The sequence below is a fragment of the Aspergillus alliaceus genome (assembly GCF_009176365.1).
Source record: "Aspergillus alliaceus strain CBS 536.65 unplaced genomic scaffold BDW43scaffold_76, whole genome shotgun sequence".
Taxonomy (NCBI): Eukaryota; Fungi; Ascomycota; class Eurotiomycetes; order Eurotiales; family Aspergillaceae; genus Aspergillus; species Aspergillus alliaceus.
The window spans coordinates 109373-125762 of record NW_022474759.1 but is presented as its reverse complement, the minus strand read 5'-3'; the positions used below and the strand labels follow the sequence as shown (position 1 = coordinate 125762).

The window sequence follows — 16390 nt, the reverse complement described above, 5'->3', positions numbered from 1 at the left end:
ATACCGGAAGTTCACTTTCAAGATGTAGGTACGTACTGTACACACAGTGCATTGTCAAAATTTTGTATTGATGCAATAATAGCCATCAAAATTTCATGATATACATCATCCATTTACTTTCCTTTCACTTGCGGGGGAAGAAAAAGTAGGAAAAGAGATATATCGTCTCTCTTTCAGGAGTTTGATATATACTTTACAGTACATACAACCATTGTACAGTATGTACGGACACAATCGGCGTACGATACTTGGTAACCACATATGTACTGTACTGTACTGTACACGCATATCATTGAGTAAGGCAACAAACACCTTTTGATTATGTGTGAAGATAATCTATATTTGCATACTGTACATGTGAGTCTCCGTTGACGACACTGATCGCTTGACCCTGCAAAGATGACAATACACAGTCGATAACTTTGAATTTTCTATGTCTTCTCATCCTTCAGCCAAATTCTCAGTTTCCCATGATTAGACCCACTCCCTGATCAACCTATTCATTCAAGTCATCCTTTTTAAAGGCCATCAGCGGCCAATCTATTAATTATATTTCTACTCAGGTATACTTCATATTGTTAGGAATCACCAGCCAAAAAAGAAGCATGCTAACGTGCTGTATATGTGGTAAAATAGGATTGACGTTCTGGGGTTTGTTATGCCGTAATTTACGCTGGTGGGTCGTTGTAAAACAAACCATCCGAACTTCACATGTAGTAGAGTATCGATGTCGTTTGCGGTCTTAAGTCAGACAAAAGAGAGAGAGACATTCACTTTCAACACTCATCAGCAATACACGCTTTTACATGCGGACATACATCTTTACCTGCAGATTATTACTATAGAAATCGCACCATTAAATGGCCCGATGCCGACAAGGCATTGCCGTTAGCTGAAAACATGCCGGACAGTGCGTCCATTACCTCTTCAAACCCCACGTCGCGGTCTGTCTTCCCTCAATGTCCCAGTTTCACTCTCGAGGACTTTTCAAGTCGGGACTTCATTGTCAAGGAATTCATTGAATCACTTTCCGACAGCTGTATTTCCAATCGTCGCTCTACGGTGGGCCCTACTGGCGGAAATCAACTATTCGACCCCAAACCACTCATCCGGACCTTCGAGCATGCACAGAGGAGACTCGGCGAACTTTCCGGTGACTTAGAGATCAGAGAGAATGAGCTTTCGGCTGCAGCTCGTCGGGCTGAGGCACAGCACTCACAGAATCTCAATACACTTGGCCGCAAGCTGAAACAGACGATTGAATCCTTCCAACAACTGGATACGTCACTCAACGGGGCGGGCGCCGGAGCTGGGCTCATAGGAAGTGAGCTGGTGGGATCTACTGGTAATATGGCTGTTGAGACAGGCCGGAAGCTTGAAGAACTCGACCGACAAAGACGTCGAGCACTTGACGCCCACTTTCTCCTTGAGTGTTGGGATAGCGTCAGTAATAGAGGAGAGCTTACGCCCCTGGAGAACTTGAGGAGGTCTGGTACTGGTGAAGCTAAAGTGCGCTCAGCACAGATAGCTCGACAGTTATTGAGGATCAGTCAGAGGCTTGATCCCAAAAGCTGGGATGACTCTGGTGGGAAGACCAATGGACCGTCTGAGAATGGGCCTGCAGAGGAGGATAAAGTTGAAGAGACCGGGTCAATCAAACGAAACACAAGGGAAATTATCGAGAAGTTTTCGGAGACATTGGAAAAAGACCTCTTGAAACAGTTCGACGACTTTTATCGTAAGGCGAATTTCGAAGGTATGAAGGATTGTGCAACTGTGCTCCAAGATTTCAACGGGGGTTCTAGCGTTATTGCTCTATTTGTCAACCAACATCAGTTCTTCATCGATCGAAGTCAGTTGGTTACGGAAGAAGTAGGAGGAGACCCAGAAGCTTGGGAACAACTCGCAGATCCTGATGCTGAACCTCTAAAGGTGGAACCTAGTCTCCAGTCGCTCATTGATGAGGTAAAGGTCGTAGTACAGGAAGAATCAGCCATAATAAAGCGAGCCTTCCCTTACTACGAGCAAGTCCTTGGGAAATTCCTGCAGCGCGTGTTTCAACAATCCATCCAGCAGCGACTTGAGATGGTTCTGGAGAAGGCCAATAGGGTGTCCTCGCTTGCCTTTCTACGGTCGCTACAAAGTTCTCGCAGCTTCATCAGTGCTTTAGTTGACGATTTAAAGACTCACGGGTTGACCGAACACCCTGATACTATTTCCGCTCAGACGGCATTGGTTCTCGACCAACAACTCGAAGATCTGTTCGTGCCATACTTTGTGGGATCCTCCTATATCGAGAGGGAGAAGAAAACATTGGAAGAGCTGTGCACATCTTTGCTTTTCAAATTCACCACATTCCATGCACGTAGGAAAAAGGCAGCAACTACTTTCATGGCATCTCTTTCAAAGTCAGGCACTGAACTACTATCCGCTGCACGAGATGCGTACATCAATCGTCTTGAATCCTCAGATTACTCGCCGACGCAGCGAAGGATGTTACTTCAGGTGGCGGGTTTGAGGGATGCTAATGACCTCTTGAAACTGACTGATATCAAACTCGCTGAAGAGGATGGCCTTCCCAGCATATCTCATGCTAAACGAATGCTCAAATGGCTTGCTGAAGGAGTTAGCCGGGGCTTGGAGCTGAGTGTAAGCAGTGAAACACCCAAGGATATGTTGGCTCTATTGACCCTTCTCCTTTCTGTGATGGGGGAAGGCTACATCGAGGTTTGTCTTGACGCCGCGTTGGAGACGGCAACTTCTCAGGAATCAGGGAAGATGGAGCCTGATCTCTCTTACCTCCCAGCGGTCCGGAACGCAATCGGGATTGCGAACTTGATGGTAATGTGCATTAACACATTACTCATTCCCTTAGCAACCGCCAGTATCACAGTTCGCCGGGAAATGGAGAAGAAGACCAATTTGACAACTATGCGAATCGAAGAGAAAGTCAATACAATTGAGCAGAAGGTTATTGATGCTACCTTGACATGGGTGAATAAACTTCTTGCTGGCCAAAAGAAGAATGACTTTCGACCCAAGGAAGGAGACAATGCAGCTTGGTTGGAGAAGCTACAGACACCGGTTAGTTGGACGACCATCAGGTGGCTGGAATGTGTTGCGCTAATATATATGTGTTTAGACATGTGCTTCAATCTGCACTTTTCTCACTCGTGTGCATAATGTGATAATGACATCCTTGCCGCCTAGCGGCTCCAATCTCCAACAATTGCTTACGGAGATGGCCCTGGGAATCCGCAGCCTACTTTTGGAGCATTTTAAGCGGTTCGCTGTCAATGGACCTGGCGGCCTCATGGTCACTAAGGATATGACGCAGTACACAGATCTCCTCAGGTCCTGGGATATAGACGAGCAAGTCAAAGGCCCTAGTGGTGCGCTGGATGTCTTGCTAGAGGTTGGCAGTCTTTTTGTTATAGGCTCCGAGGCCTTGCGAGAAAGGGTTTGGGGTGGTGCCGCGAGTAGCAGCGGTTGTAGGCCGAGGAACAATACTGGGGCAGGCGCTGGGCGAGGCACTGGGGGAACTGGACAGATCGAAGCTGGTCTCAGCGTGCAGGAAGTCCGAGCGTATGTCTCCCGAAGGGAAGATTCCAATACAGCTGCGATGCAGAATATTCTCAATATACTCTGAGGCTGGTTTTGGTTTGGCGGAGCACTTCATCATTCCAATAACTTCGCATCGCAAATACCTGAGTATGGCTTTTTATGTTGGGATCAGCGCTTCCTGTATTGAAAAATTATACCCTTCAATTCTAATCATGCCCTAAGCTACAGCCTTCTTTCTTATCATCTCTGTCCTTGTCGCCCATTTACGCGATAACTATCTGGTTTGCCGGAAGGGCATGTCTGTACCTGTACAATATGTAGTGACAATAGAAGTGGCCACAGTAGGTGGTAGTATTGGTTGACGTGTATACGATACGGACTTCGAGAAAGAGTGGAAAGGAGGAGCAAGGAGACACTATCTGACAGTATCCACTCTGGCGCTAAGGGAATTAAGTATGGCAACATCACATAACTCTGATTCGTTGAGGCAATGTGATCCGTTCCCCCTGACCAACACGTAGGCACTACACTACATAAGGTACTACCGTCGTCCAATGATAGCAATGCTTAAGAGTTGGTCGAAGTTCCTCAGGTTAATTTAGTAGGATGAGCTGTCCGTGCGACTATCAGTGTTTGGGGCAAGCGAGAGGATGAACCAACCAAAGTTTGGGCTGCTCTGTGTTAGTGCTCATTTCGCACAGCAAGTAAGAACTAAGCAGCCTAGAATGGTTCCTACGTGAGAGGGGGGTAGTGGAGATGCTCTATTCAACTGTCCTCTGCTGGTGCAATGCTTGCCGCTGAGATGGAAGAAAGCTCTGTATACCTGCCAATGGCCATAGGGAATGTCTCCCACTTGAAGCACGCTCTTCTAGTACCATACTACGACCGAGGGTACATAAACAGCGAGCGTTACTAAAAATCCAACATCTCCCAAAGCTCTGATTGAAGAATCGTGTTCGAGTGAAGCAAACTCCCGTGTATAAAAAACCCACCACCTATAATATATTATATACTTATCCCCTCCCCCACCAAACCCGCAGTAGTCTTCCTGTTTGCGTTGGTACTGGGACGTCTATTGTGTGGGGAAAAAAACACAGAAAGAAGGGACTGAGGCAAGAAACGATGGAAGCAGAACCAAACGGAGATTTGAAATATGAATTTCTACCCCCAACTCTTCAACGAAAGGTATGTTTAAAGGAAAGGAAGAAAGAACTGGCCTCGCTGTTAGCATTCAAGTCCCTCCACTTGCCTATTACATGCTCTGGACTATCACGATGATCAAATGTGGGACTTCTCACCCTCTCTTTCTACTACCCATTCATTCCTCCTTATCTGTCTACTTAAATGGATAATGAAAAAGCGTGGGAAGCTGGGGATTGCTAGTGTTCATTCTAGGGTTGCTCTAAAAGCAAATGGTGTTCAATACCAAAGTTGCTGTGATCGGATGATTTGCGGATGGATTCCACTAGCGTTCACACTACTGAAAAACTATTGTGTACGGTGTGGACTCTAGAGTTATGACCCATTATCATTTGAGCCTACACATACTTGCTATTCTGGGGCATTGATTCCCATGAGCTCCACTACGATCTAACTCGCTGACATGGTCCCCTACTACAGCTCTTCTCGAATGTCGAACGCCTTCGTTTAGCTCAAGCGGATCGCTGCGATGGTTTTGACCATCCCCGACGCTTGGGTAGAGCGCCTCGCCGCCTCCCCTTTTGCGCTCTCCAGAGCTCATACTATCTAACAGAAGCCGCAGATTCTCCTAATAGGAATGGAAAGCGCCACTCACGCAAGTCTTTCCTCCCAGGCACGTCTCACAAGTTCCGGGAAGCCGACTCACTTCAATTGGCCTATCTCGCAGTCCATGCCGACTGGCGGTGCTTCCACTCGTTACCGCCTAAAATCCAGCAGAAGCTTTTTTCGAAAGAAGAGCAACATCGGTTCCACCGAACGCAGTTTGAAGGTCGGATCTCTGGCGCTGCTGGCGAGGCTCTTCTTAATCGCTTGGAGAAGGCAAGACACTGCCGACAGCAATCTTCAGAGACCCAGTCATCGGGAAGGAAGTCTATTGCGACATCACAGTCGTCTACCTTGTACTTCGACCCTTCAGATTCGGATTCGGATTCAAATTTCGATACCAACATGGACAATCCGTTCAGCGATAGATTCCGTTGGTTGGAAGATGGTCAAGATCTTGATCTCAGGCTGGACGATTATCATGCGCATGTTGCGAAGTCGACGTCCAGTTTGTCGCCTAGAAGGCGGCCTTCTTTTCGGAGAAAGATATCGTTAAATCCAGGAATTCTAAGTCGCAAACCAACATCGTCAGTATCGCGTAGTAAATCGCAAGCCTTGTGTCAATCAACCACGTCTCCGAGCCTGCCGGCAAATACCATTGATCGTGGACCGCGTTCTCGACCGTCTTCGCGCCAAAGCCAAGCCTATATACCCAAACCTTGCACATCCAGTATTGACCCATCAGCGCATTACTATCAGGACCCTGAAGCCCGCCTTAAATTGCGGGTATACTTGGCCTCGCCACATAACTTCGACGAAGCCATCGAGTTTGGGTTTCCGGCTTTAAACAATAAACCAGCCATATGTGCTAAAAGAACATCAGCCGAGCTCGGGGCGAAGCCTCACGTGTTCACTGGCACGTTTTTGGACGAGGAAGACGAGGACACATCTGTGTCGGGGGAACAGTATAAGAAGCGGCTGGACGTGATGGAAGATCCCCGCTCGGTGGACCTTGTACCTCCTTCGCGGCAGTCGCTACTAAGTAATCGCGAAATGACTCTGAAAATGACGTTGACGAGGCCCGACCTTCGGACCGAGTCACCGCCCGCCAAAGACCCACTGAAACTGTCACCGGAGGATAGGATTAATACTAGTAGTAGTGGCTCGGATCTATGGGAAGACGAGCAAGGGTTGGTGAGCAAAATGTGGCGTAAGATTCGGAAACAAAAGTGCTGAGCTAGTTCTTTCTACGATTTTTGACGACTCCTACTACTGGATGGTCTTCTTGCATACCCTCTACTATTCAAAACATGGATACATAAATGCTTTCCTACAATCTCTCATATGCACATATGTACATACAATATATATATATATAAACACTTTGATAAGAACATGACCTGGCAGGCTGCAACTCAATGGTTTGGATTACGTGTGAAGATGGGGTACCTGTCTGTATGTAACCTGGAACATAAAAGCTATGTATCAGGTAGTAGTTATACTACTATGGACTACGACTACTACGACTACTGAGTGGTATTGGTCCTGTACGTACAAAGGTAGTACGACGAATTGATCTGGTCGGAGGTATGCAAAGATCATTGGTCGAAAGCAAAGCTAAACAATGCTTCGATAAGCAATCCATCACAAGCACGTGACTATGCAGCTCTCTGAGGCCACACAGTTATCCCTCGCACCTTACACTTCTAAGCCATCCGTTTTATGGGCCCCAAAACTTACCCGTTCGTTATCGGCTACTCCCAATAGACTAATCAGCCAGTATTGGGGCTCGATCTCTCCATTCATCTTCTCTCCCGAGTCGCTCGGACGTATCGGAACTGTAGCTTCTCACCCCAGCATAAGCTCCCGTGGTTTCAAATGTTTCAAGACTCGCGGTCATGATCTCTCGATGGCTTTTGCTAGTGAGCTGCCTGTTACTGGCGCTCGTTGCGCAGTCTGGTGCTGCAAAGTCAAGTTCACCCAAAATTGCAGCGACCAAGATTGATCATAATCCGAATTCTCTCTTCTACTTCGAAGATACGGATACTATTCTTATGACCACGGCTAACCACGATCTACTTCGGTCAGTCGACGCAGGCGAAAGCTGGACAGTTGTTGAGGGCGACGATGGTGACATGAAACGTCATGTCCTTTTAACCAGACAGCACCCGTATGACAATAAAAAAGCATACGCCTTGGGACCCAACGGCCGTCATTGGGTTACAACGGATCAGGCGGAAACGTGGACCTCATTCGAAATTCCTGGGTTACCGGCAATAAGACATTACCCCCTTGTATTCCATGGCTGGGACTCCAGCAAAGTCATATTCCAGGCCGAGGAATGCGCAGGTCGGTATTGCATTGTGAGGTCATACTACACGACGGATGATTTTGCAACGGTTAAACCGCTACGTGAGAGCACGGGTGGGTGTGCCTGGGCGGTGGGCCATCCGCAGTTTGCTGAAGATCTGAACATGGCCGAGGAGATCAAGGACCGCTCGCTCTGTGTCGTTCCGGGCCTGAAGGTACCGCTTCCGCACGCCAACCGCCTCGTATATTCCGATGACTACTTCAGGAGCAATGTTGAAGGCGAGGAGGTCAAACTTCAGGAAGGACGGCCTGTGTCAGGCGTCATTAGCACCGCCGCAGTCAAGAAATTCATCGTGGCCGCGGCTAAGTCTAAAGGAACCGAGGAACTCGCGCTATACGTGACAGTCGATGCTAAAACTTGGCACCGTGCAGAGTTCGATGGTCATCGAATAGAGGAGGAAGCGTACACAATGCTAGAGAGTACTAATTACAGCCTTCAGGTGGATGTTTTGACCAGTCCAAGAAGTGGCATGGGTGTGCTCTTTACATCCAATTCGAATGGCACTTATTTTACCCGAAATATCGAACATACTAACCGTAATTCGGAAGGCATGGTTGACTTCGAAAAGATTGCTGGTATCCAGGGGATTGTATTGGTCAATACCGTACAGAATTCAAAAGAAGTCAAGTCTGGTTCGAGCAAAAAGAAGGTTATAAGCAGAATCAGTTTTGACGACGGAAGGACCTTTCAGCCCCTAAAGTCGGATGGGGAAGACCTGCATCTTCACTCAGTGACTACGCTCGCGAACATAGGGCGGGTGTTCTCAAGCCCAGCACCGGGGCTAGTGATGGGAGTCGGCAATACAGGCAATCATCTCAAAGATTACGCCGAATGCAGTCTCTATATCTCAGATGATGCGGGGGTGACTTGGCGCCGTGCTCTCAAGCATCCCCACAAATACGAATTTGGGGATCAGGGTGCCGTTGTCCTGGCGGTTCGCGACGAGGCTAAAGTGGACAGGATAAATTACTCTCTCGATCATGGTAAGGAATGGACATCAGTCGAGCTTCCAGACAAGATTTACCCTACGATGGTTACGACCACCCCCGATTCCACCAGTTTGAAATTCGTCATTGTTGGCTCCTTGAGAGAAGGCCGAGAAGGCGAACATGTTATTTATTCGATCGACTTCGGTGGTCTCCATGAGAGGAAATGTGGCGAAGATGATTTTGAGAAATGGCCAGCTCGGCTGGACGAAGACGGTAAACCCGATTGCTTGATGGGCCATAAACAGTTCTACAGGCGCCGAAAGGCCAATGCAGACTGTTTTGTGGATGAGGAATTCAAGGACCCCGAGCCAATCTTTGAAGCATGCAAGTGCACAACGCAGGACTTCGAGTGCGAATATAAGCGCACTGAAGATGGTAAAGGATGTGTCATGCCTTGGCCTTTAACACCCCCGGAAGGCAAGTGCAAAGACACTGATGATAAGTTCATGGGCCCGTCGGGTTGGAGGCTTATTCCGGGAAATGCTTGCACCCGAGATGGTGGCGAAAATTTAGACAAGGATATCGAAAGATCTTGCAAGGACGCAAGTAGTGCGCCAACGGACGGCAAGATAGCCGTGACTTCACAGAAATTCGAGGCCAAGGTCCGCCAGTATTTTTATTTAGAACGCCAGTCTAGCAGCTCCGGTAGTGACGAGACTATTGTAGCTCTCACCAGTGAGCACGAAGTCTATGTGACGCATGATCATGGCAAAACATGGGAATCGCCGCTGAAAGGAGAAAAGATCAGTAGCATCTATCTCCATCCTTATAGCAGTGATGTGGCCTTCCTTCTCACCGATAGCAAGAAGGGTTTTTGGACTGACGACCGTGGTCATACTTTTAAACCCTTCGAAGCGCCGGCGCCACCGACTCGAGATAACCTTCAAGTCCTTGCGTTCCATCCAGAATACAAGGACCGGTTGATCTGGACTGGGGCTGTGGGTTGCCATTCCGGTGACTGTCATTCTGATGCTTTCATTAAAAAGGGGCGTGGCAAGAACTGGGAACATCTGCTTAGTGATGTACAGAAATGCGAGTTTGAGAGTAGGGAGAGCCGACCGAACAGCACCGATCTCATCTACTGCGAACAGTTTGAAAAAGGCAAAAGAAGTCGACTGCGGTTACTGTCAAGCGATGAGTATTTCAACACCAACGAGGTCCGATTCGACAGTGTCATCAATTATGCTACAATGTCAGAATTCATCATTGTAGCATCACGGCATCCAGAAAAGGAGGATTCATTGATGGCTAGTATAAGCATCGATGGCAGGACTTTTGCGCAAGCGCAGTTCCCACCAAACGTTCAAGTGCCCGTTCAGACCGCCTATACCGTGCTCGAAAGCTCTACGCATGCCGTTTTTCTGCACGTTACGGCGAACAGCGTAGAAGGGGCCGAGTATGGCCCTATCATCAAGAGCAACAGCAACGGAACATCTTACGTACTGAGCATCAATGCAGTCAACCGAAATAGCTTAGGTTATGTTGATTTCGAGAAGATGCAGGGCTTGGAAGGGGTGGCTGTTGCAAATGTCGTCAGTAACGTGGCTGAAGTCTCGAAGAAAGCGCCGAAGAAGCTCAAAACCATGATTACTCATAATGATGGAGCGCAATGGATGTTACTCCCTCCTCCGGCAAAGGATGCTGATGGGAAGAACTTTGGCTGCACCGTTGTATCAGGGAAAGGGACAGACGACTGCTCGCTCCACCTTCATGGCTATACGGAGCGCAAAGACGAGCGGGACACTTTCGCTTCTGGATCTGCGATTGGCTTGATGATGGCTGTAGGTAATGTCGGTGACCATCTAGCCGGTGGAGACAAGGCGGATACGTTTATCACAAAGGATGGCGGGATTAGCTGGAAGTCCGTCAAGAAGGGTAAATATATGTGGGAATATGGCGACTCGGGCTCGGTCATTGTCATAGTGCCCGAATCTCAGCCTACCAAAACTCTCCACTACAGCCTCGATGAGGGTGATACCTGGGTAGACTTCCAGTTCTCGGATGACGAGGTGCGCATCACTGACATCTCAACGGTGCCATCTGATACTTCGAAAAACTTCCTTCTCTGGGCTATAGCGCCGAATTCTGAAGTTCGAGATAGGCTCACCACGTTCAATATCGACTTTAGTGGTATCCGCGCGCGGCCGTGTCTGTTAGACGAAAGCCAGGGCGAGAGTGATGACTATTATCTATGGGAGCCAAAGCACCCTTTCCAAAAGGAAAACTGCCTATTTGGCCACGTCGAGCAATATCACCGCAAAAACCCGTTAGCTCAATGTTGGAACAGTTGGCGAGAACCCCATGTTCATAGTATTGGAATGAACTGTACCTGCACGAGAGCTGATTATGAATGGTAAACGTCTCCCTAACTCTGGTCCCCGAGCATTGACGTGCGAAAACTAACGTCAGCCAGCGATTACAACTATGAACCTCAGAGCGACGGTAGTTGTTCTCTCGTTCCCGGACTTCCTAGGCCGGATGCTATGGATATTTGTAAAAAGGATCCTGATACAATTGAATACTGGGAGCCAACCGGATACCGCCGCATTCCCCAAACAACATGTCAGGGCGGTCAGAACCTAGACCATTTCGTCTCCAAACCCTGTCCCAACAAGGAGGAGGAATACAGGCAAAAGCACGGCATCAGTGGGGTTGGCCTGTTCTTTGCAATTGTGACCCCACTTACTGTGGCAGGCGCTGTCGGTTACTATGTCTACAGCAGGTGGGATGGCAAATTTGGCCAAATTCGCCTTGGCGAAGATACTGGCACCTCACAAAGCTTACTGTCACGAGATTCATTGTTGGTCACAGTGCCAATTGCGATAGTCGCTGGTATCGTTGCCGTTGCCAGAGCTTTCCCGCTTTTGGCTACGAGTTTGTGGCGGAGCGCCAGTGGATACGTTCGACTTGGAAGGAGTAGGGGTTATTCGAGACCCTACGCGTCTCGCGGTTCGTTCGCAGCGCGCCGAGGCGATTACACCAGCATTGTCGAGGATGAGGATGAGCTTCTCGGCGTGGAAGACGCCGAAGCCGATGAAGACGACGAACTCTAGTTGTCTCATTTACATTCTGTTGCTTTCGGATCGTATCGTATGATTTATGTTATATTATGGAAGTACTATGTCTTGTATACTGTGTTATGAATTTATAGGGCGAGGCTATGCAGTTTCATCACAAGAGACATAACTAAAGCAGGTTTCCTCCTCTCCTTTGATGTTATCCTACCTAGAGAGATGGCGAGACGACGGAGCAAACGGGAGAACTTGACCTATCTGGTTTAGCAGTACGGGTCGAGCTTGGGGTTCTCAATTACATATTCACCAAGGTCTCATAACGAGTGAGATTTGGGAGCATAACGGAACAACCCGATTTTTATCGGAAACTTAACAAAATTAATTTAATTGTATCTTTGCAAGTATTCAAACAAGCACTTCGACATTCGAAGAACAACTCCCGTAATACACAGCAAAGGCTTGTTGACATAAAAACAACTTGAGCAGGTCTGTTCCATATAGAAAATGGCATGATACCACTTGGCCGATTATACAGCGGGTTCCGGAGCCATAATGATCGCAGCAAGGAAGCTCATACATTGAAATGGGAAGGGACTACGATTGCACCCTTTCACCCGGAAAGTCTTCCGGACCAAACGAGTCCGGGAGAAGCTGTAGGAGCGTGAGTCAGCATCGATACATATATAGAAGTATGACTCCAATGAGGATTGGATATGAACCATGAGAAGGAATACAAAATGATCCGGGGAGCATACATACCTCGCGCATAGTCTTACAAGTATAGTTTCCTTCCGAGTCATACATATAAATCAGGAACGAAGGAGTCGTAAATTCATTCATGCTATACATTTTCGCCCCCCCCGTGTCAGCGTTGTGAAGTAGCTATGATGGGTTATGCGGAAGAGGCGAGGATTGAAGCTTACAATTGCCTGCACATTCCGCACGGGGACGCCGGGGGGCTACTATCGGTAGCGACAGCGACAGCTTTGAAGTCATGATGTCCCGCGACCTACACAAGAGAATTTGTGAACCTCAGGTCAAGACTGCCTGGCAAGAGAGTCGATATCTTACAACAGCAGTCCCAAACGCTACTCGTTCTGCACATGTGCCAACCGGATAGGATGCGTTTTCGACATTGGCGCCGACGATGTACTCACCAGAATGGGTGAGAACGCATGCACCGACCCGGAATTTAGAATATGGGCCTGTAGCGAAGTTTAGAAAATATTGAGAAGAGATCACAAGGATCGGAATCCTGTGTGATACCTTACTCGCCGTCTGACTTACAGTAGGCTGCAGCTTTAGCAGCGATCGCTTTGGATGAAAGAGTGTGAAGTTCCTGAGCAGTAAGAGTATACTTAGAAGCGGACATCTTCATCAACGCCGGACTGAATTAGTCGGACTGGGGGTTGATAGGGTCAGGGTGTAGATTGAATATAAGAAACAGCAGAATAGGGGAGGGGCATAATACGTCCTCGGCTAGAAAATCAAAAACAATCTAATTGCTTTTCTGCAGTATTTATTGAATGATGTAACCCCGCCTTAGACAGAAAGACACTGTACAGAAGCATATCCATTATTCAACTGATGGTCCCCGTCTTATCTATACGAAGACATAAACTAGCTATATAGGAAATATTCTAAAAAATTAGTCGCAGGAGGAGCAAAAGAGAATAAGTCAGGGGAATAAATATCACACAAAGAAGAGAGACGGAAAAAGAAGAAAAAGGAAAAAAAAAACACTTTTCGATTTACATAACCAACAGCTCGAGGAGCTCTCTTGAAGTGAACTCTGAATGTATGTCTAGAGCAAGAACACGGGAGGGGGAGAAGAAGAACACGATCAGAGGTATCATCCAGGATAGAAAAAGAACAGAAAGAAAGAAAGAAAAAGAGGAAGAAGAAGAATGAACGATAAAAAACAAGTCTAATGCAGAGCAGTTCATCAAAAATAACTCCGTAGTCCTTCGTACACGGTGAAAATGAAAGCGGAGCTGGGTGCTGATCGCGCGCAAGTGATCCCGCAACCTCGGTATAAAGCCCGGAGCCCTTGTTGCTTCCAGAGAGCCTTGCCAACACCCCAAAAGCTTTGACGTTGGCCATGGACCGCCCTATGCGTAAGATCTTCGGTTTGCATACGGGACTTGATTGTATCTGCTGGATAGAACAAGAAGTTGTAACTGATACCAGCTGCTGCTCCAGCGATCATCTGTTGATAAACCGGCAGAGAGGCTGATTCGCGCTCCAAGGAGTTGACCTTTGTTCGAAAAAGTGCCGAGACCCCCTCATAGCCGCCAAACCAAGCGGCACCCCCGCCAGTCTCTCGGATGAGGGTTCCCAGCTGTCCTCGCCAAAACCCTAGGATACCATCTCGACGGAAGATAGATGCGACTAAAATAAGCGGGCTGGTGGCCCTTGGGCTAGAACCCTCATGATGTACTTGCATCTTGCATTTGATGAGTTCGATGGGGGTAAGAGCAAGCGAAGTAATGGATCCAGATGCAGCGCCGCTGATCAATAAGGCGGAGAAGGGTAAAGGGTCTGTTGAAGTGTACCATGTCGACCTTAGCACATCTTGGATCATGCGGTAGCTCCAGAACAAGCAGCTATTCTCTATGGCAGCACCAGCCATAGGAGCGCTGATGCCTCGATACAGTCCTCTAAAGCCATCGGTCTGAAAAGACTGCCGAAAGCAGTCTACTGGCCCCTTATATCGAAGGGGTAGGTGGTCGGGTTGAGATTGCAGCCGCACCTTCACCGTGTCAAAAGGGTACTCAATGACCTTGCCGGCCATTCCTGCTGCCTATATATGAATGGTTAACACGAGCAGTGCCCCACAGAGCACTGGTTACTTACAGAACCGAACACTATATCCTTGAAGGCCTCAACACCCTGATTGGGTGGAAGTGTAGGGAGCTCCATTGCCATTTCATTCTTGACTGGGATCGCATGTTCTGCAGCCGCCATGGGGAGTAGGAGGAAATTCGAGCCAGATCGGAAGCAGAAAAAGAAGACGAGTAGAAACACAAGAGGGTCAAGAGACACCGAGCGAGAGAGAGAGAGGTAAACTCTATCGGCAGGACATTGTATGGTTTCGTGTAGAATCGGAAGAAGAATAGGTCTTGGTAAAGTATTTAACGCAAGATTTCGTGTCGGAGGTGGAGGGGCGGTGTGGTCTGGTATCAACGAGGGGTTTCCAAGTCTGCCCGAGCCCACGCGCGATAAAATCAGCAAGTGAGCATCGCTTGCAGATAGAAGCAAGTACAGAAAGCCAAGATGCGGGATTTTGGGAACAGTGGGGAACTTTTGCAGCGATGGTTGCGACAATTTCAGCCTAGATTAAGGACCGGGTAAGAATTGTGGCTAGCAAATCCCTCATTGCAATGCCAAAGTGGGCATCGGGTGAAGACTTCTGCCGAGATCCGTTTATCTGATCGGTCTAAGATAACTTTTTCCTCAAAAATTCGAAAGCCGCAGGGCGGCCAGTCCATCCGCCGAGGAAAACCAAATTCATTGCCCGCCTTCGATTTTCGCAGTTCCGCTTCATCGCTCCGTTGGACTTGCTTTTTTCATCTTTATTTTTTCCTCTTGCTGCTCTTATTCTTGTAAGCCATGTCGTCCACGGCATCAGCTCCTCCGGCTGATCCCACAAAAGGCATGCGTAAAAATGGTATGTAATAGAATCTTGCTCCCCACTTATCCCACACTGTCCTGCTAATTTTTCCTGCCTTGGACCCGCAGGGAAAAACTGGCATGATACCAAAAAACCGTTTCGCCCTACCGCTGGCTTGACCTCGTATGCAAAGAGACTAGAGGCCCGCAAGCACCAGGAGACCGTTAAAGAGCTCGAAAGAGAACTCAAGGAGGAGAAAGAGGCCGAACGGAAGGTAGGGGAAATATATCGATGAGTCTGGAAGCTTTTATGGGAGAGTTTACTGACCTCACCTCACAGGCGCATATTCAAAGGATCAAGGACCGCAGGGCCGCGAAAGAGGAGAGGGAACGCTACGAGAAGATGGCAGAAAAGATGCACCGCAAACGTGTCGAGCGATTGAAACGCAAGGAAAAGCGCAACAAATTGCTGAACTCGTAATCGTTATTTATGGTATTCTCCATCACTTCATCGTGTTTGTTACTATTCGTTCGGCGTGTACGGTGGCTATTGCTCTCTCATCATTTTTTCTTCTCCCCAGTCGTTTTCTTTGTCACATCTTCCCCAATTTGAGGAAATACATATCTAAATAATGCTCATGATTAAGAAAGTCAATGGTTGAATGGCGAGGATAGGAGTTGGGTTATGATATATGTACATACATATGATATGTATGTATGTATGTATGTGTGTACTTTACCGAGCGAATTAGGATTTCCTGCGTTTGCTCGATTTTCGTTTCTGCTAAATCAATGTGCACAAATAGATAGGACTGGTGCTTTTTTGGGAAAAAAAAAGGAAAGACTCTCGCTGTTATTGCTTGTGTGTATCTATTGATATCGTACCTATACCAGTCAGACCCGTTGATCATTTCCTAGAACCCGCAGCAAATACCAGCTGAAGGCAAGTGCGTCGACCAGCCTTGGCGTCGTGTTCCAAAAACAAAATATTGCTTAGATGATAGTGGAAGGGAAAAATGCGCCCTTGACTACATATAGTCTTTAGAGACGCGAAATGGATTCTTCCTTTAAAAATTCATTGCCCGCGTTATCCAAAC

At 47.8% G+C, this 16390-nt stretch overlaps 7 protein-coding genes across 7 annotated transcripts; 5 read left to right on the top strand and 2 right to left on the bottom strand.

The window, feature by feature from the left end:
* Positions 1-502: 502 nt before the first annotated feature.
* BDW43DRAFT_236916 (exocyst subunit SEC10) lies at positions 503-4036 on the top strand. Its single transcript, XM_032039610.1, has 2 exons — positions 503-3084; positions 3143-4036. The coding sequence occupies exons 1-2, from the start codon at positions 901-903 to the stop codon at positions 3647-3649; spliced, it is 2691 nt and encodes an 896-aa protein (XP_031894655.1). The 5' UTR covers positions 503-900; the 3' UTR covers positions 3650-4036.
* A 178-nt stretch (positions 4037-4214) lies between these two features.
* Positions 4215-4967, top strand: BDW43DRAFT_293138 (uncharacterized protein). Its single transcript, XM_032043795.1, has one exon. The coding sequence runs from the start codon at positions 4752-4754 to the stop codon at positions 4914-4916; it is 165 nt and encodes a 54-aa protein (XP_031894654.1). The 5' UTR covers positions 4215-4751; the 3' UTR covers positions 4917-4967.
* Positions 4968-5019: 52 nt separating this feature from the next.
* Positions 5020-6666, top strand: BDW43DRAFT_293137 (uncharacterized protein). The gene has a single exon (XM_032043794.1). The coding sequence runs from the start codon at positions 5713-5715 to the stop codon at positions 6541-6543; it is 831 nt and encodes a 276-aa protein (XP_031894653.1). The 5' UTR covers positions 5020-5712; the 3' UTR covers positions 6544-6666.
* Positions 6667-7035: 369 nt separating this feature from the next.
* Positions 7036-11913, top strand: BDW43DRAFT_293135 (vacuolar protein sorting/targeting protein 10). Its single transcript, XM_032043793.1, has 2 exons — positions 7036-11020; positions 11081-11913. The coding sequence occupies exons 1-2, from the start codon at positions 7206-7208 to the stop codon at positions 11718-11720; spliced, it is 4455 nt and encodes a 1484-aa protein (XP_031894652.1). The 5' UTR covers positions 7036-7205; the 3' UTR covers positions 11721-11913.
* A 100-nt stretch (positions 11914-12013) lies between these two features.
* BDW43DRAFT_293131 (cytidine deaminase) lies at positions 12014-13166 on the bottom strand. The gene is made up of 5 exons (XM_032043792.1): positions 12969-13166; positions 12753-12886; positions 12605-12690; positions 12441-12522; positions 12014-12332 (listed from the first exon to the last, which is right to left on the bottom strand). The coding sequence occupies exons 1-5, from the start codon at positions 13057-13059 to the stop codon at positions 12276-12278; spliced, it is 450 nt and encodes a 149-aa protein (XP_031894651.1). The 5' UTR covers positions 13060-13166; the 3' UTR covers positions 12014-12275.
* A 49-nt stretch (positions 13167-13215) lies between these two features.
* Positions 13216-15027, bottom strand: amcA (putative mitochondrial ornithine carrier protein AmcA/Ort1). Its single transcript, XM_032043791.1, has 2 exons — positions 14538-15027; positions 13216-14484 (listed from the first exon to the last, which is right to left on the bottom strand). Exons 1-2 carry the CDS (start codon positions 14646-14648, stop codon positions 13627-13629), a joined length of 969 nt encoding a protein of 322 aa, XP_031894650.1. The 5' UTR covers positions 14649-15027; the 3' UTR covers positions 13216-13626.
* BDW43DRAFT_293127 (CGR1 family protein) lies at positions 15028-16292 on the top strand. Its single transcript, XM_032043790.1, has 3 exons — positions 15028-15351; positions 15423-15568; positions 15634-16292. Exons 1-3 carry the CDS (start codon positions 15294-15296, stop codon positions 15772-15774), a joined length of 345 nt encoding a protein of 114 aa, XP_031894649.1. The 5' UTR covers positions 15028-15293; the 3' UTR covers positions 15775-16292.
* Positions 16293-16390: the final 98 nt, after the last annotated feature.

Coding starts and splice junctions, on each gene's coding strand:
- BDW43DRAFT_236916 (XM_032039610.1), top strand. CDS start 901: ATGCCGGACAGTGCGTCCATTACCTCTTCAAACCCCACGTCGCGGTCT. Junction 3,085..3,142: donor TGGAGAAGCTACAGACACCG/GTTAGTTGGACG, acceptor ATATGTGTTTAG/ACATGTGCTTCAATCTGCAC.
- BDW43DRAFT_293138 (XM_032043795.1), top strand. CDS start 4,752: ATGTTTAAAGGAAAGGAAGAAAGAACTGGCCTCGCTGTTAGCATTCAA.
- BDW43DRAFT_293137 (XM_032043794.1), top strand. CDS start 5,713: ATGGACAATCCGTTCAGCGATAGATTCCGTTGGTTGGAAGATGGTCAA.
- BDW43DRAFT_293135 (XM_032043793.1), top strand. CDS start 7,206: ATGATCTCTCGATGGCTTTTGCTAGTGAGCTGCCTGTTACTGGCGCTC. Junction 11,021..11,080: donor ACGAGAGCTGATTATGAATG/GTAAACGTCTCC, acceptor AACGTCAGCCAG/CGATTACAACTATGAACCTC.
- BDW43DRAFT_293131 (XM_032043792.1), bottom strand. CDS start 13,059: ATGAAGATGTCCGCTTCTAAGTATACTCTTACTGCTCAGGAACTTCAC. Junction 12,691..12,752: donor TAGCGTTTGGGACTGCTGTT/GTAAGATATCGA, acceptor TCTCTTGTGTAG/GTCGCGGGACATCATGACTT. Junction 12,333..12,440: donor CTTGTAAGACTATGCGCGAG/GTATGTATGCTC, acceptor ACGCTCCTACAG/CTTCTCCCGGACTCGTTTGG.
- amcA (XM_032043791.1), bottom strand. CDS start 14,648: ATGGCGGCTGCAGAACATGCGATCCCAGTCAAGAATGAAATGGCAATG. Junction 14,485..14,537: donor AGGATATAGTGTTCGGTTCT/GTAAGTAACCAG, acceptor ATTCATATATAG/GCAGCAGGAATGGCCGGCAA.
- BDW43DRAFT_293127 (XM_032043790.1), top strand. CDS start 15,294: ATGTCGTCCACGGCATCAGCTCCTCCGGCTGATCCCACAAAAGGCATG. Junction 15,352..15,422: donor AAAAGGCATGCGTAAAAATG/GTATGTAATAGA, acceptor TTGGACCCGCAG/GGAAAAACTGGCATGATACC. Junction 15,569..15,633: donor AGAAAGAGGCCGAACGGAAG/GTAGGGGAAATA, acceptor CTCACCTCACAG/GCGCATATTCAAAGGATCAA.